Raw genomic sequence first — 25752 nt, forward strand, 5'->3', positions numbered from 1 at the left:
GTTCCTATTCTTCAGCCCCACATCTCCCCGACCACCTCATCCACTCTATGCTCTTTTCTCAGGACAATCTGCCCCATCCTTATCTATTCCTAGTGCCACTGTCCCCCTTTAGACCTTTTCCTACTGAAGTACCAGTCTTCCTTCTTTAACTGTGCCCACCACACAGTTCTCTTTACTAGAATTCATTATAAAAGTTGCCCAGATTGCTTTTTTAAAAATAGAATGAAGATCCTGTCTCCTTTGTAAGCCTTCCTTGATTTTTTTTCCTTTTCTTTTTTTGCTTTTTGAGTCACACCTGGTGATGGTCAAGTGTTACTCCTGGCTCTGCACTCAGGATTAAATCTGGCAGTGCTCGGGGGACCATATGGGATGCTGGGGATCGAACCCAGGTCGGCTGCATGCAAGGCAAATGCCCTACCCACTGTGCTATTGCTCTGGACCATCCTTTGGTTTCTTATCGACTTTTATAGTAATATTCCATAGTGTTAGATATATTCATTAATATTTCCTACTTGCCCCTTTCGTTCTGTCTTTGGTTCTGTTTCCATTGACCTTACTGTTCATTTTCTCTACAGTAAACTCCTTGAAAGTCGTATTTAAAAAAATCAAATTCCTGGGGCTGGAGCAATAGCACAGTGGGTAGGGCATTTGCCTTGCACGCAGCCAACATGGCCGACACAGGTTCGATTCCCAGCACCCCATATGATCCCCTGAGCACCGCCAGGAGCAATTCCTGAGTGCATGAGCCAGGAGTAACCCCTGAGCATCGCCGGGTGTGACCCAAAAAGAAAAAAAAAATTAAATTCCTTTGGCTAGTACTTTTCATGGTACCCAGCAACAATAAAGAAAAACTTGGAAGACCAGTCACGAACAGCTGGAAACTTTAATTAAAATGGACAGTTTATACGTAGAACAGGACTAGTGTTTCAAATCAATTTCTGGAAATAAAAATCATGTTTGTATAAAAGAAGTAAAAGAGGCCAGCAGACGTCCAAAGAAAGGTGCAGCTGGTATTGCACTTGGCTGAGCTATGCTGTTGAGGGTGAGTGGCATAGATAACGCATAGGTGGCACGAGGCCAGGGGTACAAATATACCAAAAGAATACCCCCAAAATACAGGTAAGTTTTACTCTGATTTCAAACTCTCCAGGGGCCTCAAAAATATTGAGCACTTTTGAAACATCGAGCTGGAGTTCCTTCAAATATGATTGCTGTGTCTCTTCCAGGATTGCTACACTCAGGTTCTTCGTTTCAAATCATGAGCAAGTCGAATGGACAGCTCTGCTTCACAGAAGGTGACTCCTGTCATGCGCCAATCACCAGTGCTCCAGGCCATGCAGGGTGGATAAGCGGCTGGTTTTCCGCGTCACACACATATTACAGAACGATGCTGTGGCTAGGTGTACTCTTTCGAGCACTATTCAGTTTGGTCATTTATATCAGAACATGAGAACAAGTGGCAATGAGTTTGAATGAGTACTGAAGTAATTCATAAAGCATTAGTAGAAAATTTTTAAAAAAAAGTTAGTCTCTGCCACACGATGGTGGCATAACTGCATAAGAAAAAAGGCTGTAAACGTATAGAAAAGATCAACTCTGGCATCTAAACAAATTACAAAATTGATTTTGCCTTTGCTCTTGAGTGTTATACGGGAAAAAAAATGTAAACGACTAGTCATCGAAATACACAAGTCCTCCTAACTGAAGAATGATCTTAGAGTTTAGCCTGAGCTAGTTTTATCTTCAAGTTCTCTCCGAGTTTGTCCATGAACTCAAACGTATTCAAGTAGTCAGAACGCTGCACGCTAATAGAGGAGGAAAAAAAGAAAAGAAAGACAGTTAGTTGGTCTCTGATCATATACCAAGATAAGGGTAATTCCTGGAAATACTAATTCAGGAAAACTGAATTACACTAGCAAATTCCAAGCGCAGGATCAATGACTGTGCTCAAGGTTCGGGGCCTGAGCCAGGCTCTTGGCTGCCTGCAGTCTGGCTGCACGCGTCTTTATAGTAGCCTCTAAGTTTTATTTCATTTTGGGGGCATACCCAAGTATGCTCCAGGTCTACTACTGCTTGATGCTTTGGGGTCATTCGCTGTAGTACTTGAGGGACACTTTGGTACCCGGTATCAAACCTGAAGCTCTGGCATGCAAAGCATGTGCTCTAGTCCTTTCTTGTGGGATTGGGGTATACCATGTGCTGCCAGGGATCAAACCTGTGCTTCTGGCATACGAAGTGTGTGCTCCAGCCTTTGAGCTATCTCCCCCACCCTGCCCCTGAGTTTTGAAGGTGAGACTATCATAGAGCGTTAGTTCTGATTAAAGTTCATGAGACTGAAACCTTCCCACTTGCTTTATTTGGTGGGGAGGCATAGGGGTTTAATTGACCCATAAACAGTGGCATCCAGGGCTTAGTAGTCCTGGCTTGGGGATCAAACCAAGTGCAACCCCTCTACTACCTCTGAAACCTACTGCCCCACTTCTTATTCTTTCTTCAAATTCAAAGTTAAATCCACTTAGGAGGGGCTGGAGCGATAGTACAGAGGTAGGGTGTTTGCCTTGCACATGGCCAACCCGGGTTCGATCCCCAGATCCAATATGGTCCCCTGAGCACCACCAGGAGTAATTCCTGAGTACAGAGCCAGGTATAATCCCTGAGCATCGCCAGGTGTGACCCTCCCCCCAAAAAAATCCACTTAGGATTTTAACATGTATTTCCACAATTGTTCTTTAAAAATGTCTTCATGCTCTTATTTCTATCAGTGTCTTAGTGAAAAAAAAAAAAAGGTAAAAGACAAGATAGGTGTCTACTTGTTCCTATCATAGTCAGATGTCTGGCGATGAGCAATAGTACAATAGATAGGGCATTTGCCTTGCACGCGACTGACCCGGGCTTGATCCCAGTCATTCCTTATGGTCCCCTGAGCACCGCCAGGAGTAATCCCTGAGTGCAGAGCTGGAAGTAACTCCTGAGCATTGCTGGGTGTGACCCAAAAAGCCAAAAAAGAAAAAAAAAAGATAGGTATTTATTCAAACAGGATATAGAATTACCATACCAGTACAATTCATTGATTGCACTCTTGCTGAAAACGTAAGGTAAGAAAAGAATGACTGACTACATTCCCACTTACTGTAGAAAACTTTTGAGGACACAGAATTGGGCATAAGATCAGTGTGAAACTTTAATAGTAGTTCTAGGTTAAATCCGTGTACATTTTTAATTAATCTAGTCTCATGAGCAGCTAAATCCTGCTGGGATACAGGTGCCATATACTCAGAAAAACTCTGAACACATGGACCCTGAAATAACTGACAGCTGATAATAGATAATTAAAGAAGATACATGACAGTGAGGCATCTAACACGTGTAATAGCCTTCCTTATCTGGAAGTGGAAGAAAACAGAGGGGTTGCAAAAGTAGCCCGAGCAGCTCCTTTGTTCTGTCTACATTTCTTGTTAAGTTAAAGTAAGCTATGATTGCCAATTACATCAGGGGTTAGAAAGTGTCAGGTTGGCAGGTTGGTCCATGGCCCGGATCCAGGAAGCTGCAGGTTTTATTCATCAGGTTTGACCAAGACACTGCCACATTCATTTGCTTCTACATCATCTTTGCCTGCCTTCCTGCCAGTTCAATAGATGAAGTTCGACAGTTGTATAGTTTTGAAAAAATCAATATGGTTCACCAAGTTTGAAATGGTTACTATGAACAATCTACACATAGCAACTTTGGACCCTTGAACTAGATAACGAATAATAATTCATGTATCTCCAAAGCACTGATGTTTTAAATGTGAGGCTAAGTGGTAATTTAACCAGCTCATGGGGAATTTTATACTTACTTCGGTAAACCTTTAATGCAAGCAGCCAAGTCTTTGGTCATGAAGCCGGCCTCGATAGTCTCGATACAGACATCTTCCAAAGCCTTTGCAAATAAGCTGAGCTCTTTATTGTTATCAAGCTTAGCTCTGTGCGCTAATCCTCTTGTCCAAGCAAAAATAGAAGCTAAAAGAGGAGAAAAGAGAAAAAACACAACCACAATGGCTGGAAGGATTCCCAGAGTTTTGGGTTTACAAAAACAGAGGTTCATTTGTTTAGGTGATTGACATTATTTGATGCTATCCACATAGGCTGTATATTTTAGGGGAGTTGGAAAAATTTTATCAGTGGAAACTTGAAAATCTGTATTGTTTTGGTGGGAGAAATATTTCAGATGTTTTTAGAAGTTTAAGAAAGCGCATTTTCATGGGATGGTAGTAAGGGCATTTACTGATTCAGTTTGGAAAACAACATCATTTCTTCTCTTCCTATATCAATTTTTTTCTCTAGCCTTTCTAGACTGTTCTGTTTGGAGTTCTAACCAAAAACAAACCAGTATACCCAGTCTGCAAAGCTGTGGATACCATAGAGAATGAGGGGGACCAGAGAAGGAAGGGCTCTTATCCAATGGACTGCGGTGGAGGGATACTGGTCCTTCAGTGGAGGTTGTAGTATGATAACATCTATTTCGAAGAGGTATGAAATTGTTCCACCAAAATTGAATAAACTAATCTCAATGAGGGGGAAAAAAACCCAGCAAAACCAAAAACAGATCTCACTACATAATAAAAAAAATTAATGAAGTGAAAGTGCTGTCTTTAAAAATCTTAGATTCATGGAAAGGTTTATCTTGTTTGTATGTGGAGAACCAGATTAAAGCAGCTCTAACTGATAAGAACAAGTCAGATGTCTGGCGATGATTTTATCTAGTTCCTTAGAGAGCTTCACGCTCTGAATGGAAGTCAATACAGTGAACAGATTCTTACCAATGGGATTGGTGGATGTCTCCTGTCCTTTCTGGTACATGCGGTAGTGACGTGTTACAGTGCCATGGGCAGCCTCAGCCTCTACTGTCTTGCCATCTGGGCAAATGAGCACGCTGGTCATCATACCAAGAGAGCCATAACCTGCAAGAGGCAAAGGAGGACAGTCAACAGCAAGAAGAGCCCTGTGTCTTTCCAAGAAGGGAGCAGATTTGACCTCGTTTACAGTTCTTGGTAAACATAGTGGACTCGAGTACGTGTTGTCCTTGATAATTCTACCTTTGAGAAACAAGGTCCCTACTCCAGATCAGAGTCACAAGGATGTGGAAAGGAAGTAGCTTGTTTTTTTTTCTTTCTCATCTATGTCAGAGGCAATGACTTCATGAGGAAGAGCTAAGGATTAACTCCCTGCATGCACAAAGTCCTGTGACTTTCTAGGTACTCTGGCTCAGTATTCATACCTGTGAAATAGGGAAGGATAAAAGCACCTATTTCCTCGGGTTGTCTTGGGAATTTGATAACTGAATACACATATGAATACGTACACACATACGTTTGTGTGTTCATGATTACAAAGGAAAAGAATATATAACCATATTCCTTAGAATAGTACCTGCCACAGAGGAAGAGCCCAGTATATTATGTGCAGGTACCCTCCTGTTGTGGGAAAATAAGAATTATTGAGTTGTCTCCTGTCAGCAAGTGGCTGTTGGGAAGGAATAGGCTAGACAAAAACAGGGTGGGATGGATCCAAGATCATTTCACACATCCCTTTCTTGCCTTCTTTCATAGATCCAAGAATTCTATTCTCTGATTTCCTATTCAGAAAAAAACTCTAAAACCGTTTATGTCTACATAATTGATTTTTCATCCTTTATTTGCTCTTCTACACCAGAAAGAATACTTTTTTCCATTTTGACCCCCTCCTAAAAGCACATATGGAGCTAATGCCAAATTATAACAGGCTTCTATGTGGTTTTCTGTTAGACCTTTTGTTTTAACTTTAAGACTAAGAGAATAATTTTTCTCGTCATCTTTGAGTAAAAGTAAAATTTTCTGTGTGGGATTACTTGTTCCTATCATAGCATTGTGCTGGTTTCAACCTTTGGCAGTCTTTTAAATATTTGCTGATTAAAGAATTTCAGGACCATAGTTTCATGGTTAGTTTGTTTTCTATTAATATTATCAGACAGAGGCCATAAATAAAGTTCTTGATGTGAGCCCAAAGTAGATTATGATCCTAGAGAAGAATGAATATAGGATGGTCTTGCTGCCTTTTCTTCTTTATTTCTTTATTTTTCTGGGCTAGATTTGGCAATGTTCAGGGCTTATTACTGCAGGCTTAGGGTACCTTATGGGGTACCAGGATTTTAACCGAGGTTGGATTCATGCAAGGTAGTACTCTTCCTGCTACACTATCTGTCTGGTCCCTGCCTTTCTCCTACTTGGCTGCCTAGAGGTCACATATATCTAGTGGCCCTGCCCAGACACAGAGCCTTCCTTCCAAGCACTGCAGCAGAATACTGGACATTGCACTTTCAAACTCCTACTTTCCTAACTTGATAATTGCATTCAAAATATCCCTCCAGACACTCTCATCTTGGTGTCATGAGAAATGTTAGAAACAAGAGAATGACTTGAGTCCTTTTCCAAGAACTCTAATTTCTAGGAATAGTTATATGATCTAGAGATATCACAAAGCCACATCTCTTCTACTGTCCTCTGTATCGAAGAATGTGAGGATTTAGTGAGACAGAAAGAGGGTGTACAGAATTGTATAACTCATTTATTTGACATGAAAGTCCTCTTTAACTGACTGATCTAATTAGACAGAAAGAGGGTGTACAGAATTGTATAACTCATTTATTTGACATGAAAGTCCTCTTTAACTGACTGATCTAATTAATAATTTTCAGACTGGGGAGAAATGCTTAACTTTCCAAAAGAGAAAGAAAATGCTAGTACTAACTGGGGCGGGGGGGTGGGATGGGGACAAACATAATTAAAGTTAAGCAAAATATTCACCAGGAGAGTTTCAAGTTCACAAAGATACCATGGGTAACTGAGGTGAAGGGCAACTGGGTGCTGAGGAAATGAGGGATGGGAGTTTCTGCTGACTTGGCCTTCACCTCTGGCATGAAGTCTGGGGTTCTTGGAAGTTTTGTGAACAGATCTGGGCTCAATTCCTTTGTGTTTAAGGCTAAACAAGTATCTTGTATAGTACAGGGACAGGCAGCAAGGGTGGCAGATGGGCTATGGTTCCTACCTGTGGCAAGTAAATGAGCCCTTAGAGACACATGAAGACATTTTACTCTTTTGCCCAAATGTCCTCACTTTCCACATTCTCACAGAAGGGAAAACAGAACTGAGGAATGGAAATCATTTTTGGATCTGGCACTTAGGTTCTGTGGGAGATGGAAATGTCAAGTGGAGGACCAGGCTGCGAAAGAAATTGTGTCCATGTGGAAGGCAGGAGCCCGGCATCTCAACCCACTGCACCACTTCCTGTGTGGCCCAGACAAGTCTCTAAGTACGTGCTTTCACCTGTCAGCTGAGAAGATGGAATGGAGTCTGGTGGCACCCACATCTCAAGTCTTTACCAATAAAGGGTTACAGGATGGAAAACTACTGAGGCACGAAGCCCGGCCTGTCTGCCAATGGCCATGCTCCCTTCCCCCAGACTCCTTACCTTGGGCCACTGAGTCGGACTGCACGTCGCCATCATAGTTCTTACAGGCCCAGATGAAGCCTCCCTCCGACTTCATAGCTTGAGCCACCATGTCGTCAATGAGCCTGTGCTCATACCAAATTTTTTTGGCTTCAAACTGGGATTTGTACTGCCTAGGAAGTGAGAGATAAGAACAAGTGAGACTGGCAGCTGCTCCTCTGAAAGGAGTGAGTAGGGTGGGCTGGGGCTGGGAGGAGCCTTTTTGGGGTAGCAGCCATACAAACTTGGGAACCCCAGAGCCAAGGCTCAAGTCCCTTGGCTCAATGATTTTCCAGCTCTGGAAACCTCGATTTCCCCCATCTGAAAGGGCCATTTCATCTGCTTCACAGAACTGTGAAGTTTCGTTTGTAACACTACTGGCCAGGTTTTTGAGACTCTGCTTCCTTCAAGGGGCTGGTGATGTAACCCAGCCAACAGCATAGCACTAGCCTTGCATGTGGGAAGCCCTAGGTTTGATCCCCTACCCTACCCCCCACTTGACAGTCAATCACTGAGACCATTCAGGAAACTGGTCTGGTTGCTAGGTTTGGTCTATCTGGATATCAGAAAGAGGACTTAAAATTCCTCACAAAAGACTAAAATCTATACTTTGGCCTGAATATTGACTTGCAACTGAAAAGATGTTACGGCATCTTAAAATTTAACACACATGGGCTGGAGCGATAGCACAGCGGGTAGGGCATTTGCCTTGCACGCAGCCAACATGCCCAACACAGGTTCGATTCCCAGCATCCCGTATGGTCCCCCGAGCACCGCCAGGAGCAATTCCTGAGTGCATGAGCCAGGAGTAACCCCTGAGCATCGCCAAGCAAAAAAAAAAAAATTTAACACACGTTCACAAGATGTTGAATATACTTGTTGCTATGTGTAGCAAAGTTGCTATGCAAGCAGCGTTCAATTCAAGTGTACTTAACTCCAGGCATCATTTTATTCTTTCTTTATTTATTTATTTATTTTGCTTTTGGGGACACACCTGGCGATGCACAGGGGTTACTCCTGGCTCTGCACTCAGGAGTTACTCCTGGCAGTGCTCAGGGGAACCATATGGGATGCTGGGAATCGAACCCGGGTCGGCCACATGCAAGGTAAATGCCCTTCCTGCTGTGCTATCTCTCTAGCCCCACAGGCATCATTTTAAATCATAAGAAGGGGCTTCAGAAAGAATGGAAATGGGCTCAACTCAGCAAGCTGAAGTCAAACCTTTCTGACTTTAACAAGCTGCCTTTATCAAAACATCAAACAATCTGGCCCCCAAAACATAAAGAGTGATTTGAAAATACATTTACTTTCTAAAAGCAATTTAGGAGTCATTTTATTTCACTCTTGTTAAATCTCGGTTTTGTTCTCATCATTAAGGGGTACTGATGGTTTTCCCTCAATTTGACCAAGATTAAAGGAATAAGTATACAACTGCTAGACTGTAAAATGCCAGCCAAAAGAACTGTGGTTACTTGTCATAAATCTCCTGGAAAATGTCTTTGAAGCGCCCATCATATTTCTTCAGAATGGTGTTTTTGGTGCTCAGATACAAAGGCCAGCCCTTTGACAGAGCCATCTGGAAAGAACTGTGTGCAAACTCTTCGATGGACTTGTCTTGATTGTACATCCCCATGGCAACACCACCACCAGCTGTGGAGAGGCACCCATGAAAGAAAAAAAGAAGAAAAGTGAATAGGGCAGAGTTCTAGCAAGTCTAAATCCACTCACCACTCACTAAAAGACTCACTAAACCCCAGCACCTGTGTCTGACTGAGCCCAGGCTTCCTACCTGAAAATCCCACAAAAGAGCAGCTTCATGATGCACAAAATAGGAAGCTAATCTAGACATTTTAATTGTTTCAAAAGGGCAACAGAAATAAGAAAACAATGCCCCTGGGGCCAGAATGACAGTACAGTGGGTAGGACACTTGCCTTGCACATGGCTAACCTGGGTTCCACCCCCTGCACTATATATGGCCCCCTGAGCCTTGCCAGAAGTGATTCCCGAGCACAGAGCCAGGAGTAAGCCCCTGAGTATTCCAGAAGTAATGCCAAAAACAAAACAAATAAAAAACCAAAACAAAAAACATGGCCTTTAGGAGCCTCGAGATAATGAAACATTAAAAACTAATGACACGGGGCCAGAGCAATAGCACAGTGGGCAGGGCATTTGCTTTGCACGTGGCTGACCTGGGTTCATTCACCAGCATCCCATATGGTCCCTAGACCACAGCCAGGAGTAATTCCTGAGTGTAGAGCCAGGAGTAACCCCTGAACATCGCTGGATGTGACCCAAAAAGCAAAAAAAAAAACAAACAAAACAACCCTTCCCCCCAAAAAAAACTAATGACGGGGGGGGGGGGGGGGGGGGAAGGGTTGCGGTAGGACACTTTCCTTGAATGCAGCTGACCTGGGTTCAATCCCTGGCACCCCTTATGATCTCCTGAGCCCACCAGGAGTCATCCTTGAGCACAGTGCCAGAAATAAACCCCGAGCACTGCCGGGTGTGCCCCCCCCAAATAAAAATAATTTACTGAGATAAATTTATTCACTTGAGTAAATAATTTTTATCTTAGCTTTTGGGATTAAGGAACTGGGGTTTGAACTGTGGTTGGTCACATACCCCAGTCAAGTGCCTTAACACCCTGTTCTCTCTGCCCCAAGAGTAAATTTATTTTTAAACTCTTTCTACTCTTCTAAAATTTCAAGCATGTATTCTAAACTCTAAGTGTTGACTCAATCCTCAGCCTTTGATTAAAAAAAAAACACATGCCATTCAAATACAGAATTAAAAATCTCAGAATTTCCTCGAGGGCAGAACTTTTAGTTACTGGTGAAAGAATTATGCTATCTGTAATCGCAACTCTTATTAATTGAACTCTGTTATTGCTGAAAGACAAAACTTGAACCCATACTATTTCCCAGGGCTTAGGATGTGTGAAGGTAGGTGAAACCGGCAGAACTAGATTCCAATAGGATGATAAAGATTTATAAGCAGCAAGGGAAACAAAAGCTAGGCGAGTTTTTCACAACCGAGGCAGTGGAGATAAATGGCCCGTGGTTCTTTCAACAACTTTTGGGTAGGATTTTCATTCTTTCTTGGAAGCAGTGACATGGTAGCAAAGAAAAGGGAAAGAAAAATGACAACATTCCACTTTCACAGAAAACTCGGAAGGATAAAAAAAAAATTCCACAAATATGTAACACAAACATTTTCAAATACAGATCCTACCAGAGCAAAGGGCAGGATGACAGGACAGGTGATTTGGAGCCATTTAAGATTAAATTTACATAATCTGTACACACAGATTCCTGCAGACAGTCCTCTGGTTTGGAGAAAAGCACCCAATTGTATATTGTATATCTTTGCCTATATACATTTCCAGTGAAATGCTACTTTCTCCTGTGCCCTAACCCATGCCCCAGAGAAGACATGGAGGCAAAATTAAAAAAGAAAAAAAAATCTTTTTCTTTCTAATTTTTGAGGATACAACTGGTGGGATTTAGGGCTCACTCACTCCTGATAGTGCTCAGAAGACTACATGAGGTGCCGGGGATCAAAGTGAGGTTGGGCTGCATTCAGTGCAAGCACCTGAACCTCTGTACTATCTTCCCAACCCTGCAAATTACTTAATGTTACATTTTAAGTCCAATAGAAGTATTGTTGACTCAGGATGTATTTTAAGTCAGTCACACATTAACTTAAAAAATACCAGTCAATGGGGCTGGAGCAATAGCACAGCGGGTAGGGCATTTGCCTTGTGCGCAGCCGACCTAGGTTCGATTCCCAGCATCCCATATGGTCCTCCGAGCACCGCCAGGAGTAATTCCTGAGTGCATGAACCAGGAGTAACTCCTGTGCATCGCCGGGTGTGACCCAAAAAGAAAAAAAAAAAAAAACCCCAAAAAAAAAAAACCCCAAAAACAGTCAAAATGTCTAAATGATCTGTTTAAAAAGAAAAAAAAAAGATGAGACCCAAGTAATAGTATGGCACATTGCCTTGCATGCAGCTGACCTGGGTTTGATCTCTGGCATCCCATATGGTCTCCAGAGCACTGCCAGGTGATTCCTGGGTGCAGAGCCAGAAGTAACCCCTACGATCACTGGGCGTGACCCCCTCTCCCCTTTAAAAAAAAAAGAAGAAAGAAAGAAGAAAGGCAAAGTTCATGATGAGTTTATACATACCTTCAAAATTATGCACCAGATAGGTTTTTGCCTCTGATCCATCACTTGGTGTATACGTTATTTCTACTTTTCCAGGCCCAGGAACAACAAAATCAGTTGCTCTGTACTGTGTAGAGGAGAGAGAGGAATGGTAAGTATAAAGAGAAAAAAAAAATGATCTCATCAGGAATTACAAGGAAAATTTAAAAAAACCTAATCTTCGCATGCACAGCTGGAGGATACCTAACAAGGCAGTGTAGTTCCACTTTTTTAATTTTAGAAATGGGGGCAAAGAGGTCCAAAGAGTCCCTAAAATGAGTCTATAGTAGAGAACACTAAAAAATAAACATATTTTTTGGATGTCTATTATACACATAAGGAAGTCTTCTGAGCATTGATAGTGAAAAGCCAGTAACAAAGTATTTCCCCTTAAGGCTTTTACAACCTAACACTGACACACGTTTGTAAGATACAATAAAAGAGCTTTCACTTATCAAGAGGGAGAGAGACTAGATTTTTTTGTTTGGCTGGTACACCCATGCTTGAGGCTTACTCCTGGCTCGGCTCTCAGGGATCACTCCTAGCAGTACTCAGGGGACCACATGGAATACAGAGGATCAAACCTAGTCAGTCACTAGCAAAGCTAGTGCCCTACCTGCAAACACTTCTGACCTTTAAAGTCCTTCACAATGGGTGGTCATTTATTCTGGTTTCTCAAAAGAAATAAACAGTGGCACCAAGCAGCACCATAAATGCCGTGCAGAGATTTGGGCACCTTTAAATGACCTGTGAGTCTACCTAAGGACTGTAATTTTCAACCTGGAACTTAGTGCATAGAACAACCATTCCTCCAGATCACTGAGGCCAAGTGAAAAGAGAGGTCATAGGGCTCCTAAGAACTTGGAGTGGTACTCCCACCCACAATCCTTCTCCTGTGCCTCTGGGAGGTAACCTTGAAGGAACAGGTTGGGAGGAAGGAAGAGAGAGAGCCATAGGACAGAACAAACCAAGGACAGATCTGGCCACTCTGTTCCCAACAGTAAACCCTGGGCCCACCATTTTTACAGCTGGCAACATCAAAGAATTAGTGATTTCAGCAACAGTGATTCCTGTTTGTTTGTTTGTTTTTTTTGGATCACACCCAGCAATGCACAGGGGTTACTCCTGGCTCTTCACTCAGGAATTACTCCTGGTGGTGCTTGGGGGACCACATGGGATGCTGGGAATTGAACCTGGGTAGGCCACGTGCAAGGCAAACGCCCCACTGTCTGTGCTATTGCTCCAATCCTGATTTTTGTTAAAGGGCTTTCAAAACACTAAAAACGGTTTCTCTATGAAACTCTGAAACCTTACTTTTTATACAGAGTTTCGACCAGTGTTTATTTAATTTTAACTCTAACAATGAGGCCAGAAGCTCTATTTTCACTTTTTAATGCCAAACAGGACAGGACTGTTTTATTTATTTATTTTATTGAATCACCGTGAGATAGTTATAAGCTTTCATATTTGGGTTACAATCACACAATGATCAAACACCCATCCCTCCACCAGTGCACATTCCCCACCACCAATATCCCCAGTATAACCCCCCTTCCCACCCTCCCTCTGCCTCCATGGCAGATACGATTCCCCATAATCTCTCTCTACTTTTGGGCATTATGGTTTGCAATACAGACCCTGAGAGGTCATCATGTTTGGTCCTTTATCTACTTTCTACACACATCTCCCATCCCGACCGATTCCTCCAGCCATCTTTTTCTTAGTGATCCCGTCTCTATTCCAGCTGCCTCTCCCCTTTGCTCATGAGGCAGGTTTCCAGCTATGGAGCAATCTTCCTGTCCCGTGTATCTACTATCCTTAAGTGTCAGCCTCATATTATGTTGTTTTATACTCTACAAATGAGTGCAGTCCTTCTATGTCTGTCCCCCTCTTTCTGATTCATTTCACTTAGCATGATACTCTCCATGTTTATCCATTGATAAGCAAAGTTCATGACTTCATCTCTCCTGACAGCTGCACAGTATTCCATTGTGTAGATTTACCAGTTTCTTTAACCAGTCATCTGTTCTAGGGCACTTAGGTTGTTTCCAGATTTTGGCTATTATGAACAGTGCTGCAGTGAACATATAGGTACAGATGTCATTTCTACTGTGCTTTTTTAAAGCGACTACTCTCCATCAGTAAGACAGTGGTTTCTTTTTTGTGCATGAAGTGATCTTGTTTTATATTAGCTTTGGGGATTCTCAACATTGTTCATACACTATATCCTGGAGCTCTTTGAAAGTCCTTGTAGCACTGTTCCATAGCACTGTTCTCCTGTTGTTCATCGATTTGCTCAAGCGGGCACCAGTAACGTCTCCATTGTGAGACTTGTTATTACTGTTTTTGGCATACTGCATATGCCATGTGGAGCTTGCCAGGCTCTGCCATGTGGGCAAGATACTCTTGGGAGCTTGCTGGGCTCTCCAAGAGGGATGAAGGAATAGAACCTGGGTCGGCCACGTGCAAGGCAAACGCCCTACCTGCCGTGCTATCACTCCAACCCTCAAAGTCCTCAAACCCATGGAATTCACATGCAGCTGGTGCAGGGTGGGACTAAAGCAATGAAGAAACAAAATTTTTTAAAAAGAAAAATAAAACAAACAAAAAACCCCCTATTGTACAGTGAGACTTAGGAAACATTGTTAGAAAAACTGATTTGAACCACAGGAAAGAGGAGGGGGAGAGGGAGAAAGAGAGGGAGACAAGGAGGGAGGAAGGGAGGGACAGAGACAGAAAGAATCATAATCATATAGTTTTACCTAGTAATGATAAAGGAGAGGGAGAGAGAGAGAGAGAGAGAGAGAGAGAGAAACTATCACATACTTTTATCTAGTAATGATAAAGGAAGAAAAACCCATGCCTGCTCAAGACCCTTCATGTGGAAACGGATAAGTATCTATAAGTAAGTTCATTTCCATTTTACGTCTACTACAAATCTGGATAGATACATAGACACATTTCTCAATGTTGCACCTTGCTCAATGGGAGTAGACACCAGGAGATAAAAATAGAAGATGTGAATCTGAATGACTAGACAAAGGTCGAGAAGAAAGACTATGGCATACCAAGCAATAGCACTAGGACTTACCTGATCCCCATACGCATGGCGGCCTATGATGATGGGTTTTACCCACCCGCTCACAAGTCGTGGGATATTTTTACAGATGATAGCTTCTCTGAAGACAGTGCCACCCAGAATATTTCGGATTGTGCCGTTTGGTGATTTCCACATTTGCTTCAGCTTGAACTCCTCAACCCTCTTCTCATCAGGGGTGATGGTCGCACACTTGACGCCCACGTTGTACTTCTTGATAGCTTCTGCAGCATCTTTGGTGACCTGGTCATTGGTGGCATCACGATTCTCTATTCCCAAATCATAGCTGGGAGGGGGAAATCATTAGTGCGACCTACGTGACTTTTCAGAAAACCTGGCCTGTCACTGAGGGTGCTATTGGTGACTACAGGTGCTATCGTTCTCTTTGTTTGTTTTTGTTTGGGGGCCATATCTGGTGATGCTCAAGGACTACTCCTGGCTCTGCACTCAGAGATGACTTGTGGCAGTGCTTGGGGGCAACGTGGGGTGCTGAGGAGTGAACTTGGGTTGGCCACGTGCAAGGTAAGCACCCTACCCGCTCTCCTGTCATTCTGGCCCTAAGAGGGGGTTGCTACCATTTTATCACAATGTTCAGTCTGTGAACAGAGAGAACACAGGGAGCTCACACTGTAGAAAACAAAGACTTCCAATACTGAGACCATAACTCCCAACGACGCCTGCAAACTAAAACCAAACAACCACAAAGGAGGCTGCACTGCTGGCCACGGTCTAGCTCAGTTCAGAAGCTGCCTAGAAGGAAACTGAGCAGAAATCACTGGACTCTGCCCCTCTGCCTGCATGTCACTGGCTAGAGGCAGTGAGCACATTGCCTGTCTGTTTTTACACACTTCCTTCCACCTACTTTGTATAAACTGCAACCAGCTTTTCCTTAATAAATGTCATGTTCTAAAACCTAGCTTCTTCCAACTGCAGGTCATGGCCCAATCTGGAGGGTCACATAACTGTACGTGAGGACTACAAAAAATTAAAATAAACGTGTGATCTATTATCAATAATGTCTGATTTCTGTACCTAATTTAGGTACATGATGTCACACAAAAAAATTTCTTGTGTGAAAAGGCATCCCCAGTGGAAAAGGTTTCAGAAATCTAGCTCAAAAACAAAAACAAAAACAAAGGTCAGGAGCTAGAGAAGTAGCTCACCAGATTGTATACAAACTCTGCATGTAGGAGGCCTGGATTTGATCCTCTGGACCACATCTGACCCTCTGAGCACTGTCAGGAGTGATCTTCAAGCAATCAAGTGGGGATATAGACCTTACGTATCACCAGATTGGTCCCAAAATAATAAAATATATAAAAACCCCAAAATAAAATAAAAGGCTCAAAGGGCTTAAAGGACTTACTTTATTTTGATATTAAAGTGGTGGGAGTTAAAGATGTGATGCTCAGTGCCAAGAATGCTAATGGCTCCCTCAATGTACCAGTTCCTTCATATGGTAAACCTTTCCCTTATTCTTGGGCAAGTCTCTTTGTTCTGAAAACAGTTTGCTGAATATGTAATAGAACCCTGCAATGGTCAGCATACATTTGAAAAGTCATAGCATATTATACTACAACACGTAGTCTGTTTGGTAATCAGAGTTGGAAAAGGTGCTGGTTGTCCATAAAGACTAGGAAAAGACTGCAAGCTTCACTTAGTACACGGAATAGTTTGCTGAAAGCAGGGGGGGAAAATAGCTCTATAACCATTCTGTTTTCTAAGACATTAAAAAAGTGTCTGCTTTGAAAACTTGCAGAATTACTGGGTCCCTAGGTTTCCCTCTATTTCTTGTCTCTTCTTTTCCTTAGCTCTCCAAACTCATGCTGCAAACGGAAAGATATCAGTCTCAATGAATTCCCAAATAAATTAATTCTAAATTGCTTCTACTTTTGACAACTCCTATAAATCCAGCAACGTGAATGACTCTCTTATTTCCTGGCACAGGAAATGGTGAATATCCGTAAATGTCTGAAATTAAGGAATCAAAGGCTTTTGACAACATTGTATGTCCCTCAAAGTCAGAAGAAATCTTTGGAGTTACAGAAGCAAACTCAGACTGGCTTGAGGTTTGTAGCTTTGAGGACATAATAAGCCCTCTAAGTTTTATTCTATTCTCTTTGATAGGGTTAGGACTTTTTTTTTTTTTGGTAAAAAAATAGTTTTTACTAAAATAATTTCAGAGGAATGTGAGGAGAGAAAGAGAGGAATATGTATTCCAAAGAAAACACAAGTTTGAAGAAAATAGAGGAGAGGAAAAGGGAGAGATATGTTCATGAGAGAACATAGCCTTGGAAAAGAGCTGGGCCACAGCATTCTTAAGAATACCACAGTGGGGCTGGAGCCATAGTACAGTGGGTAGGGTGTTTGCCTTGCATGTGGCCGACCCAGGTTCGATCCCCGGCATCCCATATGGGCAGCACCGGCAGGAGTAATTCCTGAGTGCAGAACCAGGAGTAATCCCTGAGCATCGCTGGGTATCCCCCCCCCCCCCAAAAAAAAAGAATACCACGGTACTGGACAGTACTGGCCAGTGGAGACCACACAGTAAGCCCTTTTTTTACCAACATTCACCTTTTTCTTTATTCTATACTGAAAAAAAAAAACAAAACCCATTTTCTATACAAGTGACGCATGTCCACTGTATACTCCTCAACTGCCCGCCCCGCCATTTTCTTATATATATATACATCTTCTTTTTTGAAAAAACTACTAAGTATGTCTAAACTGTTAAGTCACCCGAAATCTACTCAGCATAAAACTAAACCCCTATTTCCTCACTTTGAAGCTTGTTCTATAGTCTATACTGGCCAGATATGATTCCCAATTTAGATAAGGTGGGGGTTTTTTTGGTGGGGAAGGTGGGGGGGTGAGGGGTTGAGTATTTTAATGTTCATGCAACAGAAGTACCTGTCAATTAATGAACTTTTTGCTTTTAACATTTCTACAAGAAAAACAAAAGGAATTCAGAATCCTGTGCCACTATCTAGCCTACAGAAAAACAAATGAATTGTTCTACTCTCCTTAAAAAATGTCAGTCTTGGACCAGAGAAACAGTACAGCAGGTAGGGCATTTACCTTGCAAGTGACCAACCTGGGTTCAATTCCTGGTAACCCATACAGCCCCCCAGCTGCCCAGTATCTCATATGATCCCCCAAGCACTGCCAGGAATGATTCCTAAGTACAGAGCAAGGATTAAGCCCAAAACAAACAAACAAACAAACAAAAAAAAGCAAACACAAAAAACCAAAAAGGTCATTCATGCAATAATAATAACAGAATTTTTGAACAATTATAAAACTTATTTACCCTGTGACTCATCTTCCAGGAATGGTGATTGTTCATTATAAATTACTTCCTTCTATTACAACATTAAAGACCCACAAAGCATCTTTGCAGCCAATATACTGACAAAACCTGTGATTCCCTTACTTCCCTGGGAAGGGCTGAAATAGGAGAACACTTATAAAATGCTCCTGGACCCCATTTGCATGCCATCTTGATGCTTTTATTTCCTATATATTTGGTTGACCTCTGCAGGTATTTGCTTTCTCATGGATGTAATATGGACATTCTCAACGGCTTGGGCTTAGAAAAATTGAAAACAAGTGTCTGATGGCACCAAGTCAATTTACTGTCCACACCCACGCAAACAGGAAGTGCTTAGGGCAAACACACTTATAATTGCCAAAAGTTTGGCTGAAATTTCCCATGCCAGTTATGAGCCACTTTTAGGCTACTACTTATGAAAAGGGCAAAAAGAAAAAAAAAGGGAGGGGACAAAAAGCAGAAAGGAAAAAGTTCACTGACTAGTTAATGACTAGTTAAGGAGAATGCCAGAAAAGTTTGAAAAGACAAAAAGACAAACTCATATAAATTTCACTTACCTGGCTGTTTAATATGTATTTCTTTTATTTTTCCTTCTACAAGTAATACCTAGTACTACACTTTTGGCCCCTGATAAACCACAAATAAAACTATCATGGGAAACCGAGGTTAGGAAAGAAGTGAAAATCACTTTGTCCCCATCATAATTCTCTTAAAATAAGAAATCTAGTTTATCTAGTTGTATGTTCAAATTAAAAGTGTTCCTTTCCTAAGCGAAATGAGTCAGAAAGAGAGGGATAGACATAGAAAGATTGCATTCATCTGGGGGATATAAAGTAACAAAATATGAGATTAATACCCAAGAATAGCTGAGATCAGCACCAGGAGGATTACTCCATAACTTAGAGGCCAGCTGGGTATCCTAGAGGAAAGGGCAGTTCAGATAGAGAAGGGAGCACCAAATAAAGGGTGTTTGGAGGGTCCTCCCAGGAGGGGAGATGCATGTCGAAAGTAGACTATGGACTGAACATGTCTGCCACTCAATGCCTCTTTTGCAGACCACAACACCCAAAAGGAGAGAGAGAACACAGGGGATTGCCCTGCCACAGAGGCAGGGGGGGATGGGGGTGGGGGGATATTATCCATGGTGGTGGAAAATGGGCACTGGTGGAGGGATGGGTATCTGATCATTGTATAATCGAAACCCAAGCACAAAAAATTGTAAATCTACAACTGTACCTCATGGTGTTTCACTAATAAATAAAAAAAAAAAATTGTTCCTTTCCATATATTAGGAGCCCCTTTTACAAAAAGCTTTATTCAAGAGATATAGCGAAATATTTTTTTAAAAAGCCAGTTGTACCCTAAAATCACTTTTGAATTTACCACTTGCAGAGTAATTCACTTACCTGTGTAGATCCAAATCCACATAAGGAAAAATGAGTTTTTGTTTAATCAGTTCCCAAATGATTCGTGTCATTTCATCTCCTTGCATCTCTACCACAGAACCGCCACTAATTTTTTGAGACATTTTGACTTCAATATTCCTTTAATAAGAAAAAAGGTAATATTCTCTTTTAATATATCATCATAAACATGTGTTAAAATAATGAAAATTAAAAATAAACTGCCTTAATATTTATTTCAGTGTAGTGTGCAAACAAGATGCAATTTGGTGATTACTAAAATAATAGCCCATGATAGCACAACCCCAGGGGCCACAGAGATAGTGCAGGTGGTAAGGTGACTTGCTTGCAACAGCCAACTTGGATTCGATCCCTGGCACCTTGTATAGTCCTCTGAGTACTGCCAGCAGTGATCTCTGAACACAGCCAGGTGTGCCACCCTCACATTCCCCCCTCCCCCCAATAGCACGACTGCATAGATACCTGCAACAATAACACTTGCATTAGAATTTAGGACATTCTTGGGGTCGAGGAGATAGTATAGCTGGTAGGGTGTTCGCTTTGCATGCGGCCAACCCAGATTCAATCCCCAGCACCCCCATATGGGGTGAGCACCATCACGAGTGATCCCTGAACACAGAGGCAAGGGTAAAGCCCAGGCACAGTTGGGTGTGGCCCCAAACAAAGAACAAACAAACAAAAGAATAAAGCACATTCTCCCTATAAAGCATTGTGCAAACTTTGTTTGTGTGTGGTTTCTGAGTCAGCCTTCACAACAACCCTGAAAGTAAATAAGTTATGTTCCTATTTTACTTTTTTTTTTTCAAAAAAAGGAATTTACTAAAGCCATCCTGCTAGAGATTGGGCGTGTCTGACAAGGCAACATGCCATTAATAATGCAATATTATTCTTGACTGCTGGTTTTCTTTAAAAAATAAAATTATTTCCATGATGACATATTTATTTAGACCCTTCTATCCAGCTCTTCATTTTACTGGGCCTCCAAGATGAGTGGAGTGATGAGTGCTATTATCTCTTTTCAGAGGCTATTTTGGATAAAATAATTCTCCTTGTGGGGCTTCAATAAGGTTTTGTAACTCATGCTTAAAGGAGCTTGTATTACACCTAAGTATGAAAGATGAAGCATTTCCTGGTGGGATTTTTCCTAAAGACAATCAAGGAAGCTGGGTATGTTACACTAAATATCAAAGTGATTTTTCAGCGGAAATCTGTAATGTGGGGCTGCTTCCAAAGAATCCAAGACTGTGCCCCCAATTATACTATCTTCTTTAGTATCTCAACGCTGGACTGTTCTTTTGGCTTTTGTTGGGCAAAGGCTGTCTGCCAGGGGAGAGAATGGGAAAGTGGAACTAATCCAGGAAGAAATTGTTTTTGAGAAAAGATGTTTAGGGCAGCAAAGAAATCAATCTGATTTTCAGTTAGGTCGGGCACACCAATGGAAGCCAAACTAGGATATTGAGAAGACCAAAGTCTGATCCTGGAGACAACAGAAGAATCCCTGAAACTTTCATTGCTGTCTGCCCCTTTCACAGTCCTTGAAAGGGAATTTCCCTCCTATCACACAGCCTCAGTTGTTTTCATCCCCAGAAATTATAGCCGAGGACTGGAAAAGTGAGAGAAGACTTCAACAGTTACAAGGTAAAAGCCGGAAAACTGTCTCTCTTGAAAAGTGGAGCCTTTGGGAACATTTGAGCCATATCCTGTGCTTCCTCCTGGGATGCTCAGGGGACCATCCATACATAGTGCTGGGGACTGAACTATGTGCAAGGCAAGCACCTAAACCCGGCACTACCTCTTTGGCCCTGGTCTTTATGTTAAGGAAAAAAAAAAAATGGAATGATTAGTAAACTAGAAGTCGCAATTTCTTAGGACAAATCAGGATATATTAAAAATCCCTAGCCTGACTTTCATTTCCCAAATGTGCAGTTTTAAAAATCTGCTTTAGGAGGCTTCCTGCATTAATAGGCAATAGGCACACAGTGTCTTAAATAGTGGATTGAGACCCTATTTGGGGTCCACTGTCCATTGTCCTCCCGTTGTTCATCGTTTTCCTCGAGCGGGCCCAGTAACGTCTCCATTGGAGACTTGAGTGATAGCACAGCGGTAGGGCGTTTGCCTTGCACGTAACCAACATGGCCGACCCAAGTTTGATTCCTCCGCCCCTCTCAGAGAGCCCGGCAAGCTACTTACTGAGAGTATCTCGCCCTCACGGCAGAGTCTGGCAAGCTACCTGTGATGTATTCGATATGCCAAACACAGTAACTATTTGGGGTCATATAACTGAATATGGGGGCCACAAAAAAAACAACAACTTGACCACAGAAAAAGGTTTCTGAACACAGAATAACCTACACTTAATTCAAAATCAACTGTGCAATAAATCTGGGTATTTCTGGCAGTGCTTGTTGGTGCAGGGTGTGGCAAATACGAAAGTTTTAAGAAGCTCTGGACTGGAATGAAAAAGAAAACTTTTTGCTTCCCAGGTATAATTTTCATTGTAGCATAAGGAAGTGGTTTAGTCCAGTTGATCCCATTGTCACATCTATAACACCAAAACACAAAGAGCCAGCACACTTGTCTCGATCTTGATATTACATTTACTACACAGTGTTAGGCAAGAGGCACAGATGGGACAGATGGGTTCTTTTTCCTTGATAGCAAATAGAGTTAATCAGAGGCTGGAGAGATAGGACAGCGGACAAGGCTTTTGCCTTGCATACCACTGACTCGGGTTCAATCCCCAGGACCCCATACTGTCTCCAGAGCACTGCCAGTAGGTCCTGGGCATAGCTGGTGTCACCCCAAAACCCAAACCCAAACCCAAACCCAAAACAAATAGTTACTCAGGAGCCAATACCATACTTGAAATTTCAATATGAACAGTATCTTTACTATTTTATTCCCAATTGAAACATTTTCTGCAGTAGTCTTTCTGTAGCTCATAATGCATAATGAACATTTCAACATTTTCCTCACAACTTATCCATTAAAATTTTACTATTTTATTTATTTGTTTTTCTTTTTGGGTCACACCTGGCAAAGCACAAGAGTTACTCCTGGCTTTTGCACTCAGGAATTACTCCTGGCAGTGCTCAGGGGACCATATGGGATACTGGGAATCAAACCAGGGTTGGCCATGTGCAAGGCAAATACCCTACTCGCTGTGTTATTGCTCTAACCCCTTTACTACTTTTTTTTTTTTTTTGCTTTTTGGGTCACACCCGGCGATGCTCAGGGGTTACTCCTGGCTCATGCACTCAGGAATATGCTCCTGGTGGTGCTCGGGGGACCATATGGGATGCTGGGAATCGAACCTGTGTCGGCCATGTTGGCTGCGTGCAAGGCAAACGCCTTACTCGCTGTGCTATCACTCCAGCCCCCCTTTTACTACTTTTTAAATGAAAATGTGTGGCTTTACTGTAGACCCTCGCTCACTATATTGAGGGGCATTATTTTATTTCCTCTAGATTTGAATTCCAGGGGATGAGCTTTAGGCCCCACTGGATTCAGTACTTGAAGATAAGCTCTTGGATTTTCTGTCTCCACTAAACTCTGATTTCAGAAGAGAGCACTTTCTCAATAGGCACGCTCATTGAGGCCAAAAGTGACTGCATGTCAGTCTCCTGATAAACTAGTGGGATTCCAGTAAGTACACCTACACCAGAGTAGTTTAAGAAAAATCAGCTGCTTAGGGGAAAAGTCAGCTCAGATAGAGAAGGGAGCACCAAATAAAGGGTGTTGGGAGGTTCCTCTCAGGATGGGAAATGTGTGATGAGAGTAGACTATAGACCATAGACTGAACAAGATTGCCACTCAATGTCTTTTTTGCAAACCACAGCGGTCAAAAGGAGAGAGATAACAAAAGGGAACGCCCTGCCACAGAGGTAGGGTGGGATGGAGGAGATGGGGGGTGGGAGGGATACTGAGACTGGTGGTGGTGGAGAATGGGCACTGGTGGGGGGATGGGTATTCGATCATTGTATAACTAAAACCCAAGCACAAAAATTTGTAAGTCTACAACTGTATCTCATGGTGTTTCACTAATAAAAATTTAAGAAAAAAAAATCAGCTGCTCAATATCATTACCTAGTTTTCTGGTTTGTTTGTTTTGGGGCCACATCTAGCTGTGCTCATGATTTTCTCCAGGCAGAGCCGGGGGTTTGGTGAACAGCATGCAAGGCCAGTAACTTAACATGCCTACACACACACACACACACACACACACACACACACACATCTTTTCAGCCACTTTATCCCCTAAATTTTTAAACCACAGTTTTTGTTTCATTTGAGTTTCTTGAAAAAAAAAAAGCAGTAGAAATTTATTGGGGTTTATTTTTGGTTTTGTTTTGCATTTTGGGGCCATTCCAGGAGGTGCTCAGGGCATATTCCTGGCTCTGCTGTCAGGGGTCATTCCTGGAGGGGCTCAGGGGACCATGTGGGTGCTGGAGATCAAACCCTATATGGCCACCTGCAAGGCAAGTGCACTTCATCGCTCCTGCCTTTGCAATTTGTTGCTGGAAGCATTCCTTACTCAGTCCGTTACAAAGCTCCTGCCTATCTCTAAGACCTTTAAGGCCAATTAAACATAGTATTGCCACATCAAAGACTGCACAGGAGAGCAGAAAGAGTTAATTCTCACTTTCACAGTTGAATCAACTTCGAATCACTCCAACTCCTCTGGATCTTGCGGAGTCCACGGAGTGCAGTTTATCTGAAACAAAACAAGGAAAAGAAACAAAACACCGAGACACGAGAATTTAGCTGTTATTAATTCGACCTAGACAATTGAGTTTATCTGGTTTTAAAAGTACACACAGTGTACCCCGACGGGCAAAGTTCAGTTTTAGGGCACCTTCCAAAAGTAAGGTCAAGGGAGTCCAAACTTATGAGCGCGGAGGCACTGGTTGAGGACTCCCAGGCGAGTCTCCGTTAGCGGGTTGGGGTTTGCAAGGCCAGTGGCCAACAGCAGGCTTTGCACCGGAGACGTCCTTGTGGTCATGTGCAAGAAGTTGCAAGGAAACTTGGCTCGCTTCCTCCCAGAACCCAGCCCTATCCCGGACCTTTAACCCCGACTCCCGGAGCTGGCCGAGGAATGCCTTCCCCCTCCCCAAAAAAAACTCAAGACCCTGGGATCCCGCAATCGCGGTGTCTTAGTCAGCACCCCACAGCCCAGCACGCGGCTCCGCCCCCTCCACGCCCCACGCCCCTCTCCTAGGCAAAGGAATCCACCTCGCTGGCCCGCCAGCCCCCCACAGCCTCAGCTTCCCAATTTCTCAGCTCCCACCTTTCTTTGCTTCCCAGCTCCCCACTGATGCACGCTGCTCCACCCCGCCCCCCGACCCTCCAGGCCCCAGACTTAGTCTTCTCCGTATTCTCCAACTTCTAATCTTTCTATTTTCCTCTGGCGGGCAGGTAATGCGATTCCAAGAGTCGCCGAAGGCAACTTCGCAGTCCCCCCAACCCCCTTTGCACCCCTCCCGGGTGCAGAAGCAGGGGCCTCGCACATTCCCAGGCACCCGCTGCCCGCTTTCTCTCTCGAGCCCACGCCCTAGGTTGTTTTTCTTTCTTTCTTTTTTTTTTTAATATTTTTTTCCTTCTCTTCCGAGCCACTGCGAGTTGCCGCTAAGTTCCTCCCTCCAGGTCCGAGATCTGAGCTTCCTTAGGTCTCCCCCCCAAGCTACCAGCCACCAAAGGAATGGGAGCATCCCCACCTCCTGCCCCGGCCAAAGCCAAGAGGCCGAGCCGCCGTTCAGAAGCTGCAGTCGCCTTGCAGGAAGACCAGCCAAAGCCACACACGCGCGCGCGCGCGCACACACACACTTACCAGCGGCTATTCGGGCAAACCCAGCTGTTCCGGCTTCTGACAGCGCGTCTCCCAAAAACGCAGAAACCGGCGGAGGGAGGGGAGGAGCCGTCCCGCTTCCCGGCTTTTGTCCCCTCCCGGGCCCGGCCCCCTCGGCCCACTCTCCGGAGTCCCGCCTCCTGGAGGCCCGGCTCCGCCTTACCACCAATCACCGCGCGCCAACTTCTTCCGGAGGGCGGGACCTTCAGAAGGTCAGGGGCGGGGCCTGAGCCGCAGGGGCTGGAATCCCTGTGCTCTCTCTTGGGGGGTCCGGGCTGCAGTGTTCCCCACCCTCAGCGCCCTCCTGCTAGTCGCGGCGGAAGAAACGTGAAGGCCACTTGCAGGC

At 43.3% G+C, this 25752-nt stretch overlaps 1 protein-coding gene across 1 annotated transcript; it reads right to left on the reverse strand.

Moving 5' to 3' along the window:
* Nucleotides 1-864: 864 nt before the first annotated feature.
* IDH1 (isocitrate dehydrogenase (NADP(+)) 1) lies at nucleotides 865-25513 on the reverse strand. The gene is made up of 10 exons (XM_056111645.1): nucleotides 25389-25513; nucleotides 24204-24275; nucleotides 19544-19681; nucleotides 14801-15092; nucleotides 11692-11797; nucleotides 8978-9155; nucleotides 7488-7639; nucleotides 4802-4942; nucleotides 3839-4001; nucleotides 865-1805 (listed from the first exon to the last, which is right to left on the reverse strand). Exons 3-10 carry the CDS (start codon nucleotides 19663-19665, stop codon nucleotides 1715-1717), a joined length of 1245 nt encoding a protein of 414 aa, XP_055967620.1. The 5' UTR covers nucleotides 19666-19681; nucleotides 24204-24275; nucleotides 25389-25513; the 3' UTR covers nucleotides 865-1714.
* Nucleotides 25514-25752: the final 239 nt, after the last annotated feature.

Source organism: Sorex fumeus, unplaced genomic scaffold (assembly GCF_029834395.1).
Source record: "Sorex fumeus unplaced genomic scaffold, SorFum_2.1 ptg000014l, whole genome shotgun sequence".
Classification (NCBI taxonomy): domain Eukaryota; kingdom Metazoa; phylum Chordata; class Mammalia; order Eulipotyphla; family Soricidae; genus Sorex; species Sorex fumeus.

Bases quoted from the DNA above. Each gene is read 5' to 3' on its own strand.
- IDH1 (XM_056111645.1), bottom strand. From the start codon at position 19,665: ATGTCTCAAAAAATTAGTGGCGGTTCTGTGGTAGAGATGCAAGGAGAT. The intron at 15,093-19,543 runs GTAAGTGAATTA...TCCCCCTCCCAG, and splicing joins GTGGATTTGGATCTACACAG to CTATGATTTGGGAATAGAGA. The intron at 4,002-4,801 runs GTAAGAATCTGT...CTCCTCTTTTAG, and splicing joins GACATCCACCAATCCCATTG to CTTCTATTTTTGCTTGGACA.